At 52.3% G+C, this 25,667-nt stretch overlaps 1 protein-coding gene across 5 annotated transcripts in view; it reads left to right on the forward strand.

Moving 5' to 3' along the window:
• LOC138165321 (single-stranded DNA-binding protein 3) overlaps positions 1-20,948 on the forward strand; it is a 153,333-nt gene extending 132,385 nt beyond the window's left edge. For 3 of the 5 annotated variants that reach the window (XM_069093514.1, XM_069093517.1, XM_069093518.1), the window contains exons 6-18: positions 23-103; positions 1,045-1,104; positions 6,394-6,460; positions 6,613-6,689; positions 12,086-12,150; positions 12,343-12,391; positions 13,260-13,295; positions 13,979-14,033; positions 16,066-16,136; positions 18,373-18,451; positions 18,906-18,934; positions 19,227-19,328; positions 20,193-20,948. In XM_069093514.1, coding sequence (XP_068949615.1) covers positions 23-103; positions 1,045-1,104; positions 6,394-6,460; positions 6,613-6,689; positions 12,086-12,150; positions 12,343-12,391; positions 13,260-13,295; positions 13,979-14,033; positions 16,066-16,136; positions 18,373-18,451; positions 18,906-18,934; positions 19,227-19,328; positions 20,193-20,222 — 801 coding nt within the window. In that variant the 3' untranslated portion in view covers positions 20,223-20,948. The remainder of the gene's footprint in view (positions 1-22; positions 104-1,044; positions 1,105-6,393; positions 6,461-6,612; positions 6,690-12,085; positions 12,151-12,342; positions 12,392-13,259; positions 13,296-13,978; positions 14,034-16,065; positions 16,137-18,372; positions 18,452-18,905; positions 18,935-19,226; positions 19,329-20,192) is intronic. The other 2 variants (XM_069093515.1, XM_069093516.1) reach the window with 2 other exon arrangements.
• The last annotated feature ends 4,719 nt before the right edge of the window (positions 20,949-25,667 follow it).

Below are 25,667 nucleotides of genomic sequence, written 5' to 3' on the forward strand. Positions count from 1 at the left end.
CTTCTACTGTCTGACCTCACAGGGTCCTCCGGGTTCCCAGCCCTCGCCCCACGCACAGCCTGCACCACACAATGCTAACAGCATGATGGGACCCCACAGTCAGGTAAAGGACACTAGCTCTGCCCAGGGTGCCTGGGGAGTAAAGAAACAAACAAATGAAAAGCATTGGGTTTTTCCCTCATTCCACCGAGTTCTGCTCCTTTGAGAACATTTTTAACCAAGAAGACTTGACAGGAGTTAGACTTTTCCCTCCTCGGCCTTCCCAGCTCTGAGCCAGGCCTCCCAGAAGGAGCCGCAGCCTTGGCGGTGGCCCCTCCCCAGTCTGCTGTTTGACTCCCCCACCCCATCCTGTGTATTTGCTCACTCCCATGTTGGGGGTTGGGTCCCCCCTTCAGCTGCATACGCTGGCCTCTCCTCCGCGCTCCCCTGCCCCCGCTCAGAAAGCTTCCCTGTGGGCTCCTTTGCGGTAGGTTGTCCCATTGTGCCCCCTGCCCCCCACCCCTGTCCCCTGGTGGTTCTCCTGTGTTCGTATGTATGTGCGCGTGCGCGTGCGTGTTTGGCTTCATTTGCGGGTTTTCGACTTTCATTTCAATTTGGTTTTTTGGTTTTTTAAAGACCTTTTTTTATTTTTGGTTGTTTTTTTTTGCCCTTGTCAAGGGTAGCAGAGGGTCTCCCCATCGGAGCCTCTGCCCCTAGCCCGGCTCCCCCAACGTCCTTGATTTAACTTTGCCATCCGTTCTTGAGGCCAGTCTCCTGGTCCAGAGAATTAAGCCCTAGGGCGCAGCAGGCTGGAGCCCGAAGATCCACCTTCTCTTTGGCGGATGGGACAGTGTATTCCCCCCACCCCCACCCCCTTCCCAAGGTTATCTGGTAGATGGAAAAAGACAGCCACAAAAAAAAGTGAGTGAGAGAAAAATCCAAGAGGGAGCCATCAGCAAGCCCAGCTTAGGCTGGGCCTTCCTGGAGTTCTGTGCAGTGAGAGGCTTCTGTGGTCCACATGCTCTGAATGCAGGCTGTCATTGAATTAATTTCCTGTAATTACAGCCCTTTATGTCACCACGATATGCAGGCGGCCCCAGGCCCCCCATCAGAATGGGAAACCAGGTACGTACGGTACCTTCCTTTGCCTCCTTCCTTTTGCTGGCCGGGGTGGTGGTCGTGGTGACGGTGAAGATGCCGGGGTCATCCAGTGCGGAGGGAAGGGAGTGGGCCAAGCTGGAGGGAAAGAGAGGTGAGCACCCACACTCATCAGGGAAGATGCCGAGAAGGGGTCACCTGGTCCATGGCCCTTATTTTACAGATGGAGAAACTGAGCCCCAAGGAGGAGGAATGATGGATAAGTCAGAAATCTAGGGGTAGGAGGCACCTTGGTGGTCATCTGGCCCATCTCCTTTATTTCATTGAGGAAGAAATTGAGGCCCAGGGAACACTCCGATGTAGAACTGAAAAAGACTTTGGGGATCATCCCGGCCACCTCCCTTAACTCCCATTCTTCATATTCCCAAGGCTTGGCACACAGTAGGTGCTTAATAGATGAAAAACCCCAGGGACCCTCAAGGCTGTCTAAACCAGTTACTGTTTGTTCTCAAGACCCCTTTGTACTCTGAATAATTGCTGAGAGCCCCACTCCAAGTTTTTCCATTTTTTTAGTACAAAAAATACCCATTGGTTTGAGTGCACATAATTTATACCATATTAGAAATAAACTGTCTTAGTGTTATTAGGAAAATAGTTTTGACCTCACAGACATCCCTGAAGGGGCCTCCAGACTGTCCTTGGAAGACCCCCTTCTTTTACAGATGAGGAAACTGAGGCCTAGAGAGGTCATGTGATTGGGGGGGGTTCACAGAGCTGCTGAATGTCAGGGCTGGGATCCAAAGCCAGGTTCTTTGACCCAGAATCCATGGCTTCTGTTTGTTTTGGAGGAAAGGATACAGAGACGTCTCCTGAGGACGAGGCCCAGGGTCAGCCAGTGAATGTTTGCTTTGATTTCGCTCTCTCCTGCTGTCTCTGTCTCTGTCTCCACGCTCCCACCTCCCACTCTGGCATTAATACCTCCATTCTGTCGCCCTCGATAGGGCAGCCTGAAGGTCATCTAGTCCAATCTCTGCATTGTATTAGACCTGATAGAGACCTTAGAGGCTGTGGGGAGCCCATCCCCCTCATTTACAGGCCAGGAAACTGAGGCTCAGAGATGGGGGGGGGGGTGATTTCAGAATCTCAAGGCCACCCAAGTCTGTCTAGGTCCTGATTGGTGATCATGGCCCTTGCATCCCCCAGAGCGTCAGAACAAAGGATGATGCTGATCCACAGAGAGCTAGGGGCCACCCTTTACCTGCAGAACTATCAACTCTTGCCTTTGAAACAGTGTGGCATGGTAACTGGAACGTTGAATTTGGAGTCAGTGGAAGGAATTCAAATCCTCCGTCTGATACATGGCCATGAGGGAAGCCTCTTAACCTCCATCTTCTTATCTGTAAATAGGGACAGGGGCGGTATTAGACTAGATTTCACAACCCCTGGGAGAAGAGTGAGGGCTCCCCTCCAAAATAAGGAAGGGGGTGTTTGGTGGAGATTTTAGAAGTCGCCTCTCCATATGCTCAGTGGCCATTCTTAAGCTTGGTTTCTGTGTAACTCCAATATGTGTTCTCGAGCTCCCTGCACCCCTGGGGTGCTCCAGGCCCCCATACACACCCCTCTACACTCAGGAGTGGCCTCCAAATGTCTCCAGCCCCCAAGGATCCCAGGGCCAAAGTCACTGGGGAAATGCCCTGATGGCTTGTGTTTGGAGCAGGTAATTTTATTTTCCTTCTGACAGTTTTTTCATTGATTTCATAACGACCTTTTATAGAGTAAAACTAGTGCACAACCCTTGCCATGGCTGATAATATCTCCTGGTTCTATATCCCGGGAGCATAGACCAGGGACCGTCCTCTCCAAGCCTCTCATTGACAGATGATGTAACTGAGGCCCGTGGAGTTAGGTGACTCATCCAAGGTCTCATAGGTAGTTTCAGCAGTAGGGTTTGAACCCGGGTTCTTGGGATCTAGAATCTAGCCCATCCCTCTTTACCACCTGGCTCCAGCCAGCCTGGGGGTGTAGGAAGACTTCCAAGAGCTGTCCCATAGGAAGGCAGGTACCCTAAACCAAGTTCACCACTGGAACTCAAAGCTCTTAACTCATGGTCCAGGTAATATGGTGTAGGATCATAAACCTATAGCTAGAAGGATCTCAGATGCCTCTTGTTTTATGGAGGGGGAAACAGAGGCCCAGAGAGATGAAGAAACTTGCACAGGCTTACACAGGTGGTAGCATCAGAGGCAGAATTCAAACCTAGCTCCTCTGACTACAAGGGATTGGAGACCTGGGCATGTATGTCACTTCAGGCAGATCATTTCCCCGTCTCCAGGCCTGCTTTCTTCATTCGCAAAATGAAGGGTTTGGGACTAGAACACCCCTGAGGACCCTCCCCACTCTGAACAACACGTATACTGATTTTGGCCAGAAGGAAGAATCTGGTTCCCTGGGGGAGGTGCTGAGCTTCCCATCACTGGGGACAACTTTTGAAAAGGAGTTTTCTCAGATTTGAGGTGGCTTCAGTGACCTCTGAGGCTTCAGGGCTCTTCTTATCCCATCCCACCCCCCTCTGCCTTGTTCCCCACCTTCATTTTCCTGATGCTAGGGACCCCTGCCATCAACTTGCCAAGGGTGGTCTTTCCAGGTGTGGACTGGTGGAAAGTGGCCCCCGCCTCGGAGGAGTGCCCTGTTCTACCTGGAAACAAAGCCCTCTCTCAGAAATTTAACAATTGAAATTTATTTAGCCATTAAATCCAAGCAAAAGCCAGTGTCTGGGATACCTTCAAAGCCAGGTTTCTACCTTTGTTTTCTCCCTCTTCTTCACCCCCTCCTCTTCCCATCTTTAAAGCCAAGAAAACAGTAAAAAAAAAACAATTCCTCCAGGTTACCTGCATTTCCCATCCAGGAGACTAGTCGTCACCCCCTAAGTTCCCAAGAACCTTCTTGCCTCACCCCATTGTGCCTGGTCTCCCTGCGATCTCTCACAGTCACTGGCCCTGGCCTAGAGACTGTTAGAGACCCTGCCTCCCCTCAGGAACGTGTTCTTTAGAGTCCTGTGGTGCAGATGTCTCCAGAATCGGAACGGGTGTGAGCATAGAGATGATAGCACTAGATGGAACCTCCGAAGAATGTGCTTAGTACCCAGTGCTTGGCTCACAGTAAGTGCTTAATGTTTACTGAATCGAGTGTCAGAGCTGAGAGGAGCCGGCTGGATGTGTATCTGCAGATTTTAGATATATACAGGTATCTGAGCAATATGCTTTAGATTTAAATCTATATATTAAGCACCTACTGTTTATATGTCTTAAAAATTGCTTTTTGGTAAATCAAAATATACACTCATTATATATCGTTATAATATGTAGCTGTGATCTGATATACATACAGTAGGTGCCTAGTCTATGCTTATTGATTTGTTTTCTATTTCATTCAACAAACATCCAATACCTCCTGAGCACTGGGCACTGGGCCAGCACTGGAGGTACAAAGGCAGGACATTAGACCATCCCCGACCCTCTGGTCTGGCCTGGGGAGACGATATTGGGCTCAGAATGATTATGAAACAAGAAGAAAGCTGGGCTGTGGGGAAGGGCAGCTTCTGAGCCTGGGCTCTTAAGGGAACCAGGGGTACCCCAGGGGCCAGAGGGCAGGAGCATCACGGACAGGGGACGGCCATGGCCACCACCCTCCTACTCAGCATCAAGGGCAGCCAGGGGACACCCAGGTTTCTCTTTTTGCCCATTCCTGCACCCCCAGCTTCTAATGTGTCTTAGTGTAGATGGTCAGAAGCTTTGGGTGGGCACCAACCCATCCCCCTGTCCTCAGAGCCTTACTTTCCTCCTCTGTAAAATGGGAGTGATAATTATCACGCTCCTTAGCCCAGAGGGCCATTCTGAGGCCCTGGTGAAGCATCGTCTGGGAAGCTCTCTATCAGGCATTAACATTATTTTTCATTTATTTGGACACGTTGTGACTGAGAAGTCTTTGGGCCCCTGTGGACACCTGACGAGGACTCCTCAAAGCCATCGGGTGTGGCCACTTTGGGGGGAGGAAATGGTGCTGTTGACAGGAATTAGAGAGCATGGGTTTGAATCCTGCATCTGCTGTTGACTGCCTACTGGTGTTGGACAAATTCTAAACTTCCCTGGGCCTCAGGGGCCTAAAATAAGATGGGAGGGGCACTAGGGAGGGCTGTAGTGAATAGGGCATCGGCCTGGATTCAGGAGGAGAGTTCAAATTTGGCCTCACCAGCTGTGTGACCCTGGGCAAGTCACTGCACCCCAAATGCCTTCAAATACAGTACAATAAAAGGAGAGTTCAGCTAGCTGGCCTCTGATCTTAGGAATTAGAGCTTCTGTCCTGCAGTGCAGCAAAGGGCTGTGAGTATCCCTATCCCTGCAGGTATTCAGGTAGGGAGGTTGGGCCACCACTTCTTGGGACATTGACTGGATCAGAGGCTCTGCCGCTTGGACTCCGAGACCATGGAGATTTTAGGCTGTGCCACGATCCCAAGAATGGAGGGGCTAGGAGTCAGTCCCTCCCCTAAGGAGCGTCCCCAGTTCTAATGCTATTCATTCTGCTCAGCCCCTTCGGCTTTTCCCCTTCTTTGCCAGGAGACTGGATGCTGAGGGGGGCGGGGGTGCGAGACCAGGGCTGTAGCAGGCAGGAGGCAGGACTTCCTGGCCGCTAAGGCAGGAGGTAGCAGGATTTTAGCCACCTTAGCTCTGGGGCATGGCCTTCCTGTCTCCAGAGCGCCAGGCTTTAGAAATGATGCTCTGAGCTCCCACATCTCCCATACTCTCTGCTTAAGTTTAGGTGGGGTGAGGGAGTGATTCAAGCCAGAACCCAGAGGAGACAGCTGCCCAGCCAGGGAGATAAGCTGAATTTAGCCTGGCACCGAAGGATGGTGAGCTCATCCTGGCCAATGCACAGGTGCCCTGTTTGTGAAGGTGGGGTCAGCCCCTTAATGATAATCTAGGGGTCCAAGCTTGAGAGTGCCATCTGTCACAAAAAGGCTGGCTTTGCCCCTTGGCAGAGCTTTGCTTCCACCTTTCTGGGTCTCAGTTTCCTTCTGTGTTAAATGAGACTTTGGACTAGCATGTGTCTAGGGTTCCTCCCAGCCCTGAGTCAGTGCACCTAAAAATGGGGAGGGCCACAACAAACCCTTCCCCAGCAGCTAACCCCTCCCCCCTCCCCAGGGAGACAGTTCAGCCGTTTGTGCTGACGTGGGGCTTCTGGACACCATTAGCACAGTCACTGGGGTCCCCCCTCCCTGGGTCCTTTCCTCCCCCTGTTTGCATCTCCTGTCTCTTTCAGCCCCCCGGAGGAGTTCCCGGCACACAACCATTACTGCCCAACTCGATGGACCCGACACGACAACAAGGTACGCCTGGCCAGGAGCGTCCAGCAGGGGTGCCAGGGTTAGGGGAGACGCGGCCACCCCCTGTTCCTTCTGGGCAGCGGCTCAACATCAGGCTTGTTTTCCTCCCCCTCCGTCCCCCCTTAATGCCCTGTGTTCTTTCTTTTCCCTTACAGGACACCCTAATATGGGAGGCTCAATGCAGAGAATGAACCCCCCACGAGGAATGGGACCAATGGGTCCTGGCCCACAGGTAACCTTCCGCCCCCCATCACCCTCTCATTCTGACATAGACTCGAGATTGAAGCAGAGGCCGGTGGGGAGCCTCGGCCGTCCCCCCAAGAGCGGAGCCAGCATCTCTGGAGCGTAGCTTCAGTCTATGCCAAAGAGCGGAAGGGATTTGAGGTAGAGACGGAAATCAGCTGTGTCAGAGTGTGGGAACGAAGGCCGCTGTACTTGATGGCGGGGCATCATGGTTGTCTGAAGGGGACTCTGTGGTGCGTGGGGAGAGTGCCTTCCCATCTCCCATGATGCCCGTTGGCCCAGCTCACGCCCTCTGCAGTTCTCCCCCTGGCAGATCCGAATTCACCAGCTTCCTGCCACTATGACAGAAGTCTCCTAGCCCTCTGCCCCTTCTAGTTATGCCTTGAAAGTGAGTGAGGTCGAAAAGGGGAGAGCTCTTCATCTGAGCCAGAGAGACCCGCCTCTGGGACGAGGCCGAGAAGCTCTGGCCTCCTCCCGCTGTCCCTGCTGGCATCTCCCAGCCTCCCTCAGGCTGCTTCTCCCTGGCCGTGGTTCAGCCCAGAGGAGGAGTCCCAGAGGACCTCCCGTTTAACGAGCAGGGCCAAGCCCTGTCCCTGCCTTCTAGGGGAGCCAGGCACGGGTCTTCTCACGTCTCCTTAAGATCAGGCGGTACCTCCAGCTCTGTCTGCGGCAAGCCAAGGCCGCCGCCACCTTTGCGGCCCAGGGCTTGCGCTTTGGTGGTGAGAGTTGGAGAAGGGGGCACTCCTGTTGTTGCCCAGGAGAACTGTGGTTTGTGCACCCATCCCCAAGCCTATCCTTTTTTAGGAGAGACTGAAGCACAGAGAGGAGAATTATCCTGCCCAGAAAAAGGCTCTTTTTGAAAAGCAGTGAGAATGACATCAGTTGTTCATCTGTGTCTGATTCTCCATGACCCTGTTTGGGGCTTTCTTGGCAAAGATACGGGAGCTCATTTTACAGATGAGGAAACTGAGGCAAACTGGGTGCAGTGACTTACCCAGGGTCACACAGCTAGTGGCTGAGGCCAGATTTGAACTCAGGAAGAGGAATCTTCATGACTGTTACTTTATCCATTGGGCCAATGTGACTTAGGCTAACAGTCCTGGTTTCAAGTCCTATCTGTCACCACAAGACAGTCACTTAAGCTCTCTATTTGGGCCTTAATTTCCTTATCAGTAAAAGGATTTTGGACTAGATTATGTGCAGAGTCCTCCACTTCTAAACCCATGATCCCCTGCCCTGGGCTCTGTGGCCTCCAGTCCCTCCCTTTTCTGGCCCTCAGTGTTTTCATGTATAACCTAAGGATAATAGAAAGGTTTAGAACCAGAAGGGGCCTTCGAAGGCTCCCCAGACTGTCATCAGTTTGCTTCCCTCTCCTGCCCCCTCCCTGTATCCTCTAAACTGCTTTGGCATTTGGAAGTTTTACTGACTTTTGTCCTTTGCCTCTGAAAGAAAGTGGGCAAGGGCTTTATGGAGGGTGGATGTTCCCATTCCCCTGCCACCAGCAAAGCCAGCTTTTAAGCTGAGGATAACAGAGGAGACCCCAGACTGGGTGACTCCTGGCTCCCTGGCTCTCCCTCCCTGGGTGGTCATGGGTATGTCCTCTCCTGCCCCAGGACCTACTTCAACAGGTGACAATACCCTGGGTTTCATCTGCGGGGACCCCTTAGGAGAGAGGCCCCTGTTGGAGCCAAACGCCTTCCGTCCCCTTGGGCCAGCTCCAGTCCTGCCTTGCCGGGCTAGGACATCTTTCTGCTGTGCCCCAGGGAGGCATCAGAGCGGGCCCTGGTAGGATTTTCCTAACATGCTGTTTCCTGTGAGGCCCCCTCGCCCCTGATCTTTCTGCAGTGTGGAGGGTGTCCCTAGTTATGACTGGAGGTATCTGAGGAGAGAATGAACAGGCCTGAGAAGGGCTCAGTCCAGGTCTTCTCACTTTACAGATAAGGAAACTGAGGTCCAAAGGGTTAAAGGGACTTGCTTAAGCAGGAGTAGAGAAATCAGCAGATGGAAGATTCACACTAAGATCCTCTGACTCCAAGTCGGGCTCTTTTCATAACACCACAGTTTTAGAAAAATTAGTCTGTAACTTAGCAATAATCCTTGGGTTGGGCTGAGTGATAGTTCCTTGACAGGAGGGGGGGGGGGTATCCCACCCTACTCAGTGTCAAGGACAAGTCTGAACTTATACTCCAACCTCTGGGTACCCATAGCCGGCCCCTCTCTGGGCCTCAGTTTATTCCAAGGGACTAGTCGGCTTCCAAGGTCTAATCCTCCTCTCCCTCTTTCTAGCCAGATGTGGATTTCTGTGATTGTTTAGGAGCAGCAGGGAGGATGGGGGTACAAGGCTCCCTGCAGCTGCTCCTGCTCCTCCTCCTCCCACCCCTGCACCCTCCCCTTGTGCCAGGCTGTCATCCTGGGGCCCTGCTGGCAGGCTCCACACCACCCACCAAGGCAGCATCAATGAGCTGCATGGCCCCCATGGGGTTAATCCCATGTCTCCAGTTTTTGCCGCCTTGAAGAATTCCTTTCTCCCACCTGCCTCCCTCCTGCTTCCCCCTGCCCCCCCCACTCTTCTGCTTGGTCTATCTGGCCCAGCCCCCAGACCCCTCCTTTTCAGGGTCTCTGTTCCAGGTATATGACCCTGTGCACATCTCTGAGCCCTACCTGAAAAATGGGGGGGTGGCCACCCCACTTTATTCTTGACCTCACAAGAAAAGCCCTGGATGAACTCCCCTAGCCCCCTGCTTCTCCCCTCTCTCTGCAGGGGCCAGCCCTCCTCGGGCTCTCTCATTTTACCAGTCCCTGCAGAGGAAGTCCCTCCCCACCTTCCTGTCTGGCCAGAAACCCCTCTCTCCTCTGTTCTGCCCACCTCTGTCCCTGACACCCAGCTTAAAAAACCTTGTCTCACTAAGACCTCAGAGACGTCTGTCTGGTCCACACCATCCTTGAATGAGAATGCCCTCCGGCCTGCCCAGTGACTGCCAGGCCTCCTTGGAGCCCTCCCATGATGGGGAGCTCAGCTGCCCTGGCCAGGCAGCTTCTTATAATGTTAGTTCTGCCCTCTGGGGCCAAGAAGAAACAGGCTAAGCCTTCTCCCCCCGGCAGCCCTTCCCAAATCCCCAGAGAGTATGCGGTGTTAGCATCTGTCCCCATGGGACACATGAGGAAACAGGCTCAGACAGCAGACTTGCTCCCAGCCCGTAGAACTGCTGCTGTGCCTGGAGGTGGGAAGACCTAAGTGCAGATCCTGCCCTTGGTAACTGTGTGACCCTGGGCTAGTCACTTAGCTTGTGCCTCACTTTCCTCATCCCTCAATAGGAATAGCATTTTCCTCCCAGGGCTTGTGAGGATAAAATGAAATCACGTTTACAAAGTGCCCTGTAAATGCTTATTATTATTAGTTCTGGTGCCTGCCATGCAGCAAGCTTTTAATGAGCACTGGTTCATCATTTGCCTATGACCACATACAGGTCAATTTATTGATTATTAGCAATAATTGATTGTTCATACTTTTTTATAATTGACTCTTATAATTAATGCTAAATAGTATCTGTTATTCATACAATTCATTAATTCAAGCATTAATGTTAATGGATTGTCATTCATTCTAATTGTGATTTATTGTCATCAATAATTACTACGTTTTGATATTAATTCAACCATAAATTATTATAGTGACTGATTAGTATCCATTCAGTCATTAATATACCAACTTTTATTAAGTGCCACTGTGTACCGGACTCTGTGCTAGGCATGGGGGGGTTACAAAGACAAAAATAAGATAGTCCTGCCCTCTTTTGGACTTAGTCATAGATAAATGAATAAAATAAATGCAAATGCCCTTTTCTAGAGGTTGGGGCTGGTCAGCAAATGTCAAGGCTAAGGTTGGAACCCACGTGTGTGACCCAGAGTCTATGCTTTTCCATTAGGAATGACTGGAGAGCCTTTGTTAAGCACCTCTTGGTACCAGGCATGGGCTGCGCTGTCAGCTGCCCTGCCTTCCAGGAGCTGCCACGCCGCAGGGAGAGGTGGTGGGAGGCAGAGCTGTGGGCCATGGCAGCTGTCCTCTGGCACTGTGTCCCATCTTTCAAACAAAGTTGGGCTTTTACAGCTGGTCCCAGCCCTCCCTGGTCAGGAGAACCCTTCAGAGTTTGTGCCCAGTAAGGAAACCAAGCAGAAGGAAGCAGACCAGCATGCTCTGGGCCAGAGGACCTGGGTTCAGATCCTGCCTCTTATCTATCTTCGTGAGGCTAGATGCCTCCTCTTTACTGGGCCTCAGTTTCCTCCTCTATAAAAAGGCACTTTGACCAATTACAAGCCCTTCACCATTTTCATGTCCTAGACCACCATAGCAGTCAGTCTGGCAAAGCCCATGGAGCCTTCTCCGAATCAGGTTTTAAAATGTGTATGTGTAAGAAAATAAAAGAAGATTACCAGTCAAGCCAATTATATTGAAATAGTTACTAAAAAAAAATATTCTTTTTAACGGACCCTGGCCTAGAGAATCTTGAAAGAGCCCTTCACCCAGGGCTGGCCTGGGGGCACATCCAGGAGTCACAGGTTGAGTTGGGGTGAGTCGGGGTCGGGGCAGCAGTAAATGTGTTGTAATTGGCTCCAGGTCCAAGACAAAGGCTTGCTGGGAGTCACTGGGAAGCAACATAAGGGGAAAAGCCAAAGAACGTTACCTTTTTTTTGCTTTTTTTTTTTTTTTTTGGAGGGAGAGAGTAGGGCAATTGGGATTAAGTGACTTTCCCAAGGTCACACGGCTAGTTTTTTGTGTTCAGTATCTGAGGCCAGATTTGAACTCGGGTCCTCCTGACTCTAGGGCTGGTGCTCTAGTCACTGCACCATCTAGCCACCCCGAACATTACATTTTTTAAAAACGTTGAGCATTTCGTTTGCTGTGGTGGGGCCTGTAGGAATGGACCATCTTGTATCCTGCTGGACTGTCTATGCATTGGTTAATTTTCCTGGACTCCTTTTCTCTTTTTCCTTGTCCCTCACAACAGGAGAAGGCTTTATGAGTAAAAGGGCAGGAAAGGATAGATGTGAATGAATGAAAGGAAGGAGGAAGAAAGAAAGCACTTCTTAGTGACTCTGTGCACCGTGCTGTTCTGCTCACTGAGGATACAGATGGAAAAACGCGCCAGCTTACGTTCTAACCCGTGGGAATCCGTCTTGATACTCTTTCTCACTTTTCGGTGTAGGGCCCTGAGGACACCCACCCCATCCCAGGCGCTGCAGTAGCACATCTCACTCTGATTATCAGCTATGATTCCTTATCATCTCCCCTTTACTCCTCCTGGAGGACTTCACCTTCCCAGAGCAGTCATCCTGGGCTGGGGTCTCTCTGCACCCTCCCCAGCTGACCCTTGGTTCTCTTTACAGAATTATGGCAGCGGTATGAGACCTCCCCCCAACTCCTTAGGGCCTGCCATGCCTGGAATCAACATGTGAGTCACTGACCCAGACCTGGCCCGGCTGGGGGGGGGGGGGGGGACCTGCCCCGTTTCTCCCTGTAGCTCTCTGGGTAGCTTTGGGGGCATTCATCCTCACCAAGTCCCTGCCCATCTTTCCCTTCCTTCCAGGAGCTGTCCAAGGTCCTTGCCTTCTTTTTCTCATTATGTTTCTCTTCTGAATTTCAGGGGCCCTGGAGCTGGCAGACCTTGGCCCAACCCTAACAGCGCTAACTCAGTAAGTCTTGGTACCTGGTCTGACGAGGCCAAGGCTGGGAGTGGTGAGGTCAGGGAGATGGATACCATGCTCCCTGGCAGGGAAAGGTGCACACTGCCTTCCCCCCTGGCTTCTGTGGGACAATTCTTGTTCTTGGAGCCTTGGAGAAGAGAGGTCTGGGTTCTCCTTGAGTCAACTCTGGAGCTGGCAGGGGCCTCAGGGACCACCTAGCTCAGCCCCTCTCTGCTCCAGCGTGGTTGCCCAAGGTCACCCAGAGAGTGAGGGGGATAGGGGCTCTACCTCTGGTCTCTTTGCCTACTATGCAACACCAGAGTCAGATGGAAAGGGGTGAAACCAGTTGGGTCATTAGACCATGTCAAGGTTCAAGGAAGCCTAAGGGATGCTTCCTTATCATCACGCCCCCAAACTTCTGGCAGGGAGACCTGTCCAGGCTCAGGTATCAGCACCATGACTCTCTGACAGTGCAACTTAGGTATGGGCTTCACTTTCCCTGCCAGCTCTGCATGGGGCTGCACTCCCAGGAGAAAGTAGAAGGGCTTCCAGCTGTAAGGGGGGTCAGGGAGAGCCTCCCCAGCTGTTCTGGGCATCCACCCACTGGGGCCCCTTGTTGTACCTGGGAAGAATGGAGTGGTTTGGGAGAAGGCTGAGGGGGGGTGATAGAAGTACATTACCACATCTAATCTTTCCGAATCACATTTCCTTCTCTGGAACAATGAGGGGTGGCCCCCAGATGCCTCTTAAGATCCCTTTCTAGGTCTCTGATCTCACCCCTCTGGGAGGGTCTCTAAGCAGAGCTTCCGTGGGGGCGGCAGGGTGGAGGCCAGCTTTAGGGAAAGCACTCTTCTGACCCTCGTCTGTCCTTCTGCAGATTCCATACTCTTCCTCATCACCTGGCACCTACGTGGTAAGTTCCTGAGGTGCTGGGGGGTCTTGTGCAGTGACTCCCATGACCCATCCCCCTCCCCTGCCTGCCTTAGTTTCCCCCTCACCAATGGTCTCTAGTCAGACCCCCTGCTCGATCCCAAGTCCTGAGCTTGCGCCATCCCTGGGGGTGTCTGTGATCACTGACTGGAACCTGGGTTCAGATGCCACCCATCTCGGCCACTTGACTGCCTTGGTGACCTTGGCCCATAAGTTGGGTCTCTGTCTCCTCCTCTATACAGTTAGAAGGTTGGCCTTAGATGGGTTCTGAGGTCCTTCCTAGCTCTAAAAGTGCTACAGTCTCTAATTGTCTAATCTGAATTTTCTTCATCTCAACAACAAACCAAACCTCACATGTTCTGGTCCCTTGAGACCCGACCCATCTTCTGCATGGGGGAGGAGGCAAAGGTTTCCCAGATGAGAACAGGGATCAGGCCTCCTCCCTCCCCTTTTAGGAGGAAGGTCCTGGTGACGCCTGCCTGCTCCCCAGACTCTGCCCCCCTTTCCTCAGGCACCAGACTGGCGCTCTGCCCAAGCCCCTGCAGGAGTGGGGAGCTGGGGGATGAATGCTTGGCTTAGGACCAAGGTGAGCCGTTGTTGCTGACAGCGGCAGGATCTCCCTACTCCCCCTCCAGGTCACTCATATGCCCTTCTCTCTCTCTCTAGGGGCCCCCTGGCGGCGGCGGCCCCCCAGGAACGCCCATCATGCCCAGCCCTGCAGGTAATTGCAAGCAGTGCCCCTCAGGGGGTGGGTGAGAACAGGGCAGAGCCCAGATGAATGAAGGGTCCCGGCCCCATCTCCCTCCAGCCATGAGGCTGTGATGCAGGGGTAGGGGCTGGGCTTGGGAGTCAAAGCCACCCTCTTTGTGCCTCACTTGCCTTTTTTCCTTGACTGGGATGACCCCTGAGCTGCCACAATCAGCTTTGTGTGAAGTCAGGGAGGTGAGGGGGCAGGGCCACCAGGCTCTGTGCAGCCCCAGGGACAAGCAGACCAGTGGGAAGAGAGCTGGGGAGCCCAGGGGGACCCCTCCCTCGGGGCTCATGATTTCTGGTGGCCCTCCGCTCCTGGAGGGGAGAGGGAGCCCCAGCCCCTTCTGTATTAGAACCAAGGAGCTGAGAGCAGGGACCCCAGGGCAAAAAGCCCAGCACTCCCATAGCACAGGGAGCTCCCTCCTCTCCCCTGCTGTTGCCCTACCAGGCTCCCTAGGGTCTCCACCCTGAGTGTCTGGGATGCTAGAGGTGAGACCTGCCTGGGGCTGCCCTTTCCTGCTCTGAGCTCCTCAGGCTCAGGCCCAGCTGGGCACCCAGACTGCTCTCCTCCAGCTGGCCTACAGGAACACTAAGAGAGTGAACAGCACAGTCTGTGCCTTCAGCAAACAGGAGATGGAACATATCTGGGGGGGGGGCGGGGCAGTGCCCAGGAGACTAGGAGATTCGGGGGGAGGCCACCACAGTGGGGGTTCAGCAAACCCTTTCTAGAAATCTCACACTTTCAAATTGTGAGAATTTGGGGGCTCCCCATTAGTGGAGCCCCTCCCTCTTCTGTCTCCCCACCTTTTCATTGGCTTACCCCAGCCTTGGCCAAGATCCGGCCTTCTCCCAGAGGACTTTGCTGGGCCACCCCTCTGGGATTCCCTTTGGTGCAGTCTCCATCTCCTGCATGGCTGTTGGGCCATGCTCTCACCTGTCTGTCCTCGGACTCTGTTGCCCTCATGGATGGCATGTAGTAGGTCCCTTAAATGCTTGGTGACTGACTAGCCATGAGGCCCTGGGCAAGTCACCTGCCTTAGCCTCAGTTTCCCCAGCTATTCAGTCAGGGTTCCTGATCCTCGCCCTTCCCTAGAGCAGCATGGTAGCTGTTTCACATCCCACCCACTGAAGGGCTTAGAGACTCAGGGTGATCCTTGGCTGGGGAGCTGTCCCCCCACCTCCTGGGGCCCAGGCAGGTGAGGGAGAAGTGAGTGAACCCTCGGCTGAGGCAGGAATCTGAGGATGTTCCATGTGGTGTCTGCTCTGCCTGAAAACTTGTTAGTGGGTTTTCAAATAGACATTTTAATGCTAATTGGGAGGGAGAGGAGGGGGGAGCTCCCCACCCCATCCCCTCCCAGCTGCATGGAGGGCCTCTGTCATCTCTCCCCTCTCTGTCTCCCCCTCCCTCCCCCTTACCTCTTTTCATCTCTCTGTCTCTCTCTCTCCCCCACTCCCTCTCTTTCTCTCTCTCTCTCTCTCTCTGTATCTCTCTGTCTCTCCCCCTCCCTCCCTCTCTCTCTCTCTCTCTGTGTCTGTCTCTGTCTCTCTTTTCCTCTCCCTCTTTCCCTCTCCCTCCCCCCACCTCCTGCTGCTGCTGAATTTTTATGAGCTCTCTGACCTACATTTCTGGCTAGGTCACAATAAAGCTCTCCATATGGCCCCGGTCCCTCCCCTCCTGTCTCCCCCCAGGTTCTGGGGCAAGGTGGGGGCCGTTCCCTTTGCATTCCCTGGCCTGGGCAGAACCAGGGCCATTTGCCTCCAGATGCCCATGGTGGGAGAAGGGGGGGTGAGGGGAAACAGGGCTGGGTTGGATAATTTTCACAGTTGAATTTTCTGTGATTAAAAACTTTGTGAATCTTCATTAAATACAAATTAGCCAGAAAATGGCAGTACTTAGAGGGAATTTTCAGTGATAAAATACAAAAGAATGAGTTCAAGTGGCATGAGTTTGTTTTAATTAAGAAATGAATTAATCACCCCCCTCCCCCCCAACTCTCCTCCAGACTCCACAAACTCCAGTGACAATATCTACACAATGATTAATCCAGTGCCGCCCGGAGGCAGCCGGTCCAATGTAAGTCTGCTTTCTAATCATTTACATATCAGATACCATAACAAATCATAATTAACTTCATCAGCTGAGGGGAAAGCCCGTTTAATTGATTTCAGCCATTTGTTACCAGAGAGGGATAAAAACAAACCATCCAAGATGTGATTAACTCGGGCTGCTTGGCGCCTGTTTCAGAGGCCAAGGGGCAGCTTGGGGCACTGCCAAGACCAGAGGGTCTCAGGCAAGGGCAGGGACAGGCCCAGGCCATAGTAAGGGGGACCCAGGACAGGCTCATTCCCCTCTGGCCTGGATAAATTGGGAAATAACCCAATTGAATCAATATTTATCAAGTGTATTGTGGCAGGGCAAGGCTTGGAGTCAGGGAGGCCCAAAGGGAATCCCACCTCAGAGACAGCTCGATGCCCTGGGTTCCCCACTGGGCCTCAAGCGTCCTCATCTGTAAAATAAGGATGTTGGACAGGCTGACCCGAGGACCTGGCCAGCTCTGGGGGCCTGGGGGCTAGTCCTCCAGGACTCTGCTGGAAGCAGTGGGGTTTGGGGGAAGTGGGCATGCATAGGCCCCTTCCCTGATGGGTGAGACCCTCAGTATAGGGGAGAGAGCAAAGCAGAGGCCAGAAGGGGGAAGAGAACGCCCAAAGTGGGGAGGGAGGGGATCCAGGAGAAGCGCCTTAGCTCAGGTGTGAGGGAGAAGAGGCATCCCACCAGGTGGCAGGGCCCTCTTGTGGAAGTTGGGACACAAATTCCAGTACCTCTTTCCTTGGCTGCCTGTGACCTTAGAAAGCTGCTTCCCCTTTCTGGGCTTCAGTTTCCCCAACCATAACAATGACTGACATAATTGAGCTCCTGCTGTGTGCCCAGCTGAGCATTTTAGTCATTACCTCGATTGGTCATCCCCACAGCCCTGGGAGGTCGGGCAGTTACATATCCCTACTTTACAGGTGAGGGAGCAGGGTAAGTGACACCCGTGGTGACACAGCTAGTAAGTGTCTGAGGCTGGATCTTTCTGACTTGGGCCCAGTATTCCAACCACTGAGCTACTGAGGAGATTAAAGCAGATGAGATTAAAGCTAGAGGCTTTGTGCCCTGGGGGCTGGAGGAGCCAGAGCTGAGAAGCCCTGGGTTCAGGTTGTACCCTGGCCCACTGGAATCGGGCCTTGCCTCACCGGTCGTCCCCCAGACCATCGAAAACATAAAACACAGTCACCCCCTGAGACCGGGTCCTTGAGGCCCCTCCAGCCAGGGGCTTCTTTGACTCACAAGCCTGAGTGACTAGCACAGAATGTGAGCTCTACTGAAGGGCACGCACTGCCTTGGTTTTGTTGGGGGCAGGATTTGAAGCTGGGGCTTTTCTGCCTCCAGCTCCAGCCCTCTGTCCCCTCTGCCACCTGTTTGTCAGCCAGGCCCTTCCTTCAGGGGGCAGGATGGCAGGAGGCAGGGATGGACTTGGCCACCAGGTGCTTCAGTGGCATAGAACTCTAGACTTGAATAAGGAATACCTGAGTTCAGATCCTGCCTGAGACAGTTATTAGTTGAATGATTCTGGGCCTCCCTCAGCCTCAGTTTCCTCTTCTGAAAAATGGGGATAACAATAGCAGTGTTGTTGTGAGGGTCAGATGAGATAACATTAAACTAGATATTTGTGACTGTCCAAAGGGGCACAGCCTGGCTAGCCTGCCACCTATAATGGGAAGGGGGGAGGGCAGGGTCACCAGGAACTTCCTTGGACCCAGTTCCTTCATCCACACACCCCTCCCTGCTCATCCTCTCCAGCAGTGTTGTGTAGGGACACTAATTAGCTGAAGGTAGAAGATCAGGAGTTCTAGGGGGAACCCAAACCCAGCATAATTCTAGCAGCATGGCATGGCTACTGAACAAGCCAGTGAGATTTGAGACTGTGCCAGTAGTGCAGAAGTTGCAGAGCCATGGTCCCCCCCATCCTCTGCCCTGGTCAGATCACATTTTGGAATATCGGGTATGTCTCTAGACGGGCTAGCCTGTGCCAAGGAGGGGAACCAGGCTCAGTACTGGTTGGAGGAACAGGGAGGTTGAGCAGGAAGAGAAGGCTTGGGGACAGTGGTCTTTAAGCGCTTCCCAGGATTTCAGATTTGGAAAGACAGTGGCCCCAGCCATCCCCCACCACCTGAAACCCAAGGCAGTCTCTCTGCTGCAGGGAGGGGAGGAGCCTGGTTCCGGGCTGGGGTCCCCATCTCACTCTGCCCCCTCCCTGCTCTGTTCTCAGTTCCCCATGGGCCCTGGCTCGGATGGCCCCATGGGTGGCATGGGCGGCATGGAGCCCCATCACATGAATGGATCCTTAGGTAAGTAGAGGAAGCCTGGTGCTGCCTAAAGGTGGGGGGCAGGGCACAGGACATGGGTGGTAGCCACAATTTTCTGGTCATATTTAAAGGGATGGTTTTGCTCAGAGAAAGCTGGGGGTTTAAGATTCGGGGCCAGTGGTTGATTTCTCCAGCAAAAACAGACAATTCTGGTGGGAAAACCAAGTGTGGACTTTACCCCTTAGCTCATTTGGTTTCCAGATAAGGACCTTAGGGGAGCAGGGACATTGAATGGGGTGGTGGGGGTAGCCCTCTGCCAGGCCTCAGCTACTTCATCTATAAAATGCAAGGTGGGGGGTGTTAATATTCTGTTCTCAGGCCCCTCCCAGCCCTGACATCTCCTGTTCCAAAACCTCTCCCAGGTTTGGCCTTCAGTGTCCTTCAGGCTGGTAAAGCCCCCTCTGGGAATATAACAAGGGTTCTTTTTCCATTTCAGGGTCAGGTGACATAGATGGACTTCCCAAAGTGAGTCTGCATGGGGGGGGGGGACGACAGCAATCAGGATCCCCCTGAAAACCTTCCCAGCCCCCAGATTGGTCCATTCATTTCCCAGCCCCGAGCCATGCCATGTGGCATACACAAGGGGGTGGGGAAGAGGAAGAGCACTCATTAAGCACCTGCTGTGTACTATGGGGGCGGGGGGAGGTGTACCTTCCCTGGCCCTCTGGAGCTCCTGCGTCTGGGGAAGGAGGGGACACAGGGAGAATGTGCCTGACTGACCACCTGCCCCTCTCTTCTTCTCTTTTCCCTCTCGCAGAATTCCCCAAACAACATAAGTGGCATTAGCAATCCCCCCGGCACTCCCAGAGATGATGGCGAATTAGGAGGAAACTTCCTCCATTCCTTCCAAAATGACAATGTAAGTCCTCTGCACCCTCCCGTCTGTCTCTTAGGCCCCTCTGCCCAGGGGGCCTGGAGACCAGACCTGAGGCTGCGCTTCCTGCCAGGGAGGAGGGAGGGCATCTCTACTTTGCCAAGCCTTGTCCCCATCCCCAGGAGCAACAGGGTGACTGCCTCTGACCAGCAGCTGCTGGATCCACTGTCAAAGCCAGGAGGATTTACCTGCAGCAGACGGAGGGTGGGGGGCAACCCTGAGGTGTCAGCAGCCGTATTCCACCCGCCCGGGATGGGAGTGCCCACCACACACCTGGGGTCTTAGCCCATTCCTGATGGAGAAATTGTCTCCTTCTTTGCCCTTCTCTGTGTGGTGCAGTGGACCCGGGTTCAGACCCCTTCGCGGTCCTGTCCACTGCCTGGGCTCTGAAGTCAGAGGAGCTGACCCAAAGGCCTCTGAGGCCCTTTCCAGGGCTCAATTTGGGGACCTTTGCCATGGCGCCTTGGGTCTTTGAGCAAAGCCTGTTCAGGGAGGCCTGGAAGGGGTTCCGCTTGCCCAGGAAGCTGCCCTCAGCTGGGAGCTAAGAGACCTGGGTTCTAGTCCTGACTCACTTCTTCTGGGTCCTCTGAGACTCAGTTTCCCCACTTGAGGCAGTTGGCCTAAAATGATCTGTCCTAAGGTCCCTTTTAGCCCTAATGTCCCAATCGTTTCCTGAACGTGGGCTGTGTTCTAAGCCCAGGAACTAGAGGCAGAAATGACATTGACCTTTAATTCTTAGCTTAGCCCTGGAGCCAGCTTCAGGGTAGTCCCTGTTCTTGGGGGGCTGATGGGAGGGGGGACCTCCTGCTCTAACGGGCTCTCTGCCATGTCTGTATTCTTCCCGTACAGTATTCCCCCAGCATGACGATGAGCGTGTGATTTCCCCCTCCTCCCTCCTTCTCTTCCTCCTCCTCCTCCCTCCCTCCTTCCGTCCTTCCTCCCCCTCCTCCTCCTCCTCCTCCTCCTCCTCTTCTCCGGGATGCCGAGCAAGCCGGCCATGGCGAGCGGGAAGATTCCAGAAATTATGCAAGAAGAAGAAGAGAGGTGTTACTTACTGGCCAGGAGACGGTGGGGGGACTTTCCCCCCTCCCCCTCTCAACCTCCCCCCCCCTTCTGCCTCCTCAGCCCCTCCTCCCCAGTTTTAGTTTCATGCAATAAAAAGGCTGAACTTTTTATTCCATAAAACATGAAGGACAAAACTTAAAAGAAAATGAAAAATATATTTCAAGATGCGGAGCAGGCCCCTCCCCAACCGCCCCTTCTCCCCCTCCGTGGAGGGCCTTCTATGGACGTGACACTTTTCATTTTTCTTTTGTTTCTGTTTTATCGGGGTTTTTTTTTGTTTGTTTGTTTGTTTTGTTGTTTTTGGGGAAATAAAGATGGAAGCTTCTAGCAACCCCCTCTCCTCCACCCCCCATCAACCTCTTTGCTTTCTTCTTTTAAAAAAAAAAAGGCAGAAAAAAGACAAAAAAAAGGAAAAAACCCAACCTGTTGTATGTTTGTGCTGTGACCCTATGGCGGGAAAGCTAGTCTAGATATGAAATCTCCTGGTGTCTGTTGTAGCCATTTAAAGACCTAATAATAAACTGGACAGTTTACAATCTGCGCTTCCTTCAGAAAGGCCTCTTCTTCCAAAGCGGGAGGGCCAGGGGAGAGCTGGGAGGCGGGTCGTCGAGGGTCCTTTGTAGCTGCACCCCTCTGCTGCCTGAATCCAGCCCACCTTTCCTCTGGACGAATACACACGCACGAACACACACACACACACACACACACACACATTCCTATCCATTCAGTCAAGGCATATAGGGTCACCATCTCATTGTGACTTTGGCCGGCACTCACCCTCACTTTCATTGCTTCGTGTCTCTGGAAAGGGTCTGCTCCCACTTCCCGCCTCAGACTTTTCTACTGTTTTGGATGTTTTCCAGTGGAGGCTGGAATATGCCCAGCCAGAAACCTGGGAAGAAGGTGTTCCCTGAAGGATGCCTGAGCTCCCTAAGAGTTTCTGATTCTGGAGCTTTAGTCTCCTAACGCTACAGTGAAATGTTGTTATGAAAGTGTATTGGAAGGGCAGCTAAGTGGCACAGTGAATAGAGCACCAGCCCTGGAGTCAGGAGGACCCGAGTTCAAATCCTGCCTCAGACACTTAACACTAGCCATGTGACCTTAGGCAAGTCACTTAACCCCAATTGCCCTTCCCCCCCAAAAAAAGTATTGGAAGCAGGGCCTATGTCTGATGCACACTGGGAGAGGGGTTTCTTTAGGTCATCTTTGGTTCTAAACCTGAACCTCCATCGTTGGGGCTGGATGTGGGTCAGAGGTGTTGTTCTATAATTGTTGGTAGGGACGAGGAGGGTGAAACATTAAAAATGATTAGTGGCACCTCCCATTAGAGGGAACCCCAGAACGGCCCCATGATCCTCCTTTAGAGGGTCTCCCCTGGAGTGGGGGGAGGGAATCCTTGTTTCAGATCTCTTCTTCCTTCCCACCATGGCTGTCATTTTTTGTCTGATCCCCTAGAAAAAAATGGTAGGCTCAGAGACGCCTTTGTTGGGTGATGGGGAACCTGTGGCCATTGTCGGCATCAGGGGCAAGGGCTCCCCTTACCTTGTAGTCTAGAGCTGGTGGCTGTTCCTAAAGATTGCTCATCCTGGGGCGGGGGAAGTTTAGGTTTGGAGGCCTTATCTTAACCGAGTTGGGGGAGGCCACTGGGCCAAGTTGATTGAGGGTGTAGAGAGAGGTTGGTCCCACTGCTGCAGCCAGATTAAATACTGGATTTTGTTTAATGCCTTGCTTTGGGATTACCCTGGGTTCTGCTGCTCCTGCCCCCTTCCATGCTGCAGAAACACCATGGGAACCTTGGGTGCCAGTACCTGGCCTGTTTCCTTGTTGACCTCCCCCCACCCCCAGCCCCTTCTGTCAATAAGGTAAGCAAATAGAACCCTGTGCCAGGCCCTTATCTTGCCCAGGAGCTTTTCCCCACAGTCTCCTTGCTAGTGCCCCTGTGTCTGTACTGCCTTGGGAGGGTGGAAGAGGGGACACACCAAGTGTTTCTGCTCTGACATGACCAGCTAGGACCTCTAGGCCTCAGTTACCTTCTCTGTGAAATGGGCAGACTCAGGAAGGCCTGCTTCAGCTGGTCTGACGTCCAGATGACAGCTGGGGGTGAGAGCTGGGGAGAACTTGTAATACAAGTGTCAACGGTTTGCCCCCACTGAACTTCTCAGTGCCCTGGGTGACATAATCACAGGACGCAGAAATACAAGCAAGACAGTCCCTGTCTTCAGGAGAAAGTGACTTGATGCCCTCCTCCAGTACAGTGGACACCTCCAAACCTCACCATCAAAAGGGGCCTAGACTGGCCAGCTCTGTGTCATACCCACTGTATCGCACTGAAAGAGACTGACATTCTTACAAGGTTACAACCAGTGGCCAAAAAGAAAATTCACACAGCAAGAGACTATCGCAAGATAAGGAATCACAGAATTGTCTTACATAGTCGACCTCCAGGCCTGGCCAGCAAGTATTTGTTAAAGCACCTACTGTGTGTCGGGCCCTACTAAGCACTGAGGATATAAAGACCAAAAAAAAATCCACCCTCAAAGAGCTTCCAGGAGGAAGGAGGGAGAAAGGTGCAAAAGGATTCATGGCATTTAATGGGTACACAAACAAAGCGCTTTATAAACATGTTCTCGTTTTATGCCCCTGGGAGGTAGGTGCTTTTGTGCCCATTTTCCAGATGAGGAAACCAAGGCAGACAGGTAACTTCACCAGTGTCTGAAGCTGGATTTGAACCCGGGTCTTCAAGATTAACTCAGTGTAAATAGATGGGAGGAAGGATGTGGTGCTTGTGAACCAGTAAAGACGTGTTTGACTCTCAACGCAAACTTATTTGAATTCTGCAGCACAGAAAATAGACAAAAAGGGAAATTGTCTCATCTGCCCAAAGTGCTAATGAAAAAGTTTTCACAAGTGTGTGTGGAAATAAATCCACTTTAGGGGCCCTAGAAGGGAAAGGGGTGGGCGCTGTGCATTGGCGCATTGTTCAGAGAATCCAGGCGACTTGGGGTATTCAGGGCCCAGAGTCTTCCTTTTCCCTTCACGATTTGGGTGTGGCTAAAATACATCTTCCTGGGCGCAGACTTCTTGTCCTCTTCTCCAGGGCTTGGCTCCCTGGCTGAACTCTTGCAAAGACCTGCAGAGCAGTGGGTCTGAACCCTCAATCGGCAAGCTCCTTTTAGACCAAATCTTGGTAAGGAAGATCCAGTGGGAGTTGAGGGATGGGGGTCAGAAGTTCCCACCCTATGGAGCTGCTTTGGTGTTACAGGAAGCCCTGGAGAGGCAGCCAATGGGACTTGGTTTAAATCCCGGTTCCGTGACTGTTGATAGTCAAGACCCTGAGCCTTTTGAAGTCTCAGTTTTCTTATCTGTAAAATGGGGGGGGTGCCCAAAGCTCCTTCCCCACTCGTATCCTATCTCCCTATAGCAGCCCTTTAAATACCTTCAAATACTCATCTCCCTCCTGAGTCTTTTCTTCAAGCTAAACATACCAATTTCCTTCAGCCAGTCATATGACTTGGACTCCATACCTCTCAGCATCCTGGTTGTCCTCTGATCTCTTTCTAGCTTTGTCAATATTCTTAAACCACATCACCCAGAACCGAACACAATATTCTGGATGAAGTCTAGTAGCTGTATGACCCTGTACAAGTCACTTAATGTCTGTGCCTCAATTTCAGTGTAAGACAGGGGATAGATTAGCATCCGACTCCCAGAGTGGTTGTGAGAATTAACTGAGATTATATTTGCAAAGTGCTTTGCAAACCTTAAAGTGCCGTGTAAATGCTAGCTATCATTATTAACTGCCTCCCCCATTTTATTCTTGTGAAGTTGATTTTTTTGTACCCCAGTGCAAGACTTTACGTTGATTCCTATTGAGTTTCATCTTAGTGGCTTTTAGCCCAATGGTCTTTCCTGTCAAGACCTTTTTTTTGGGGGGGGGGGGGCAGGGAAATCTTGACCCTTATCCAATGTGTTAACTTTTTGTCATCTGCAGATTTAAGCCGGCCCTCTTTCAGGTCATTGACAGAAGCAATAAGTAGCCCGGGGTTAAATGCTGATCCCTGAGGCACTCCACGGGAGACTTTCTGCCACACGGACACTGAACCATTAGCAATGACTCTGAATCTCTCTAACAATTAATCTAGTCAGCATCTCTCCATCTTCTCTACAGGAGTAGCCTGAGAGACTATGGGTTTCCATAAAATCTCGTTAGGTCATGGATTAGCGCTGACATACACCTCGCTTTCTAAAGGCTGCAAAGGGATTTGACTCTGAACTCTCACTGGAGGCCCCCAACAGCCCTGGCAGGTAGCTTACTTATCATCATCCCTGTTTTACCAATGAGGAGCCAAAGGCCCAAAGAGATTGTGCAGCCAGTAAGTGGCTGGGGTGGAATTAGAACCCAGGTCTTTAGACCCTTCCTTACCTCTCCCTGTCTGAACTGAAGAAGCCTTTCTACCTCCTCCCCAGTAAATTTGTATCCAGCTTTCACTTGGAGATGCCTTGATTACGAGGAAGCTTTTCCTCAGGCTAAGCAGAAATCTGCCTCCATGCTATGGCCCTGATAGTGGATCATCATTCCATCATAAATGAGGGGCAGGGTGGGGTTTGAAGTTAAAAGGCCCAGCCCTGGCCACAGCTGTGCTACCTAAAGTCAGTCCTTTAAACTCCTTCCCATCCTGAAAATGGGGAGAATAATGCATGTCCTACTTCCCTCAAAGGGCTACTGTGAGAAGTGCTGTGAAAAGCTTGAAGTTCAATTGAAATTCAGTAGACCCTTACCTTCGGGGTCAAACAAGAAATCCGAGATCCAGGGCAGTCACAGGATCACAGCTTTGGGCCCAGGAAAGGGTCTTTGAGATCACTTAGCTCAACTCCCCCTTTTGTGGATGAGAAAGCCAAAGCCCTGAGATGCAAGAACTTACTCAGGGTCACAAAGGGCCTCTCAGGCTTCAAACCCAGGGCTTTACCCACCACTCCAACTCACATACTTGAAAATAGGTCTTTGGTGGCCCCCCATGCCTTCTCTCCACCAGGACTGACAAGTCACCGCCCTACCCCCACGCACCTTCAGCCAGGACCTTCACCCTCCATGAGTTTCCAGCTGATCAAAGTGAACCCAAGACTCCAGATAGGGTTTGACCATAGCAGAGGACTGAGGGACCATCATCACCTTATTCCTGGAAGATCTGTCTCCCTCTCTGTGTCTCTCCTGTCTTTGTCTCTCTGTCTCCCTTCCTCACTCCTTCCCTCTGTCTCTGT

The sequence above is a fragment of the Petaurus breviceps genome, unplaced genomic scaffold (assembly GCF_028583685.1).
Source record: "Petaurus breviceps papuanus isolate PSGF00001 unplaced genomic scaffold, PetGlider_PUasm1.0 208, whole genome shotgun sequence".
Lineage (NCBI taxonomy): Eukaryota > Metazoa > Chordata > Mammalia > Diprotodontia > Petauridae > Petaurus > Petaurus breviceps.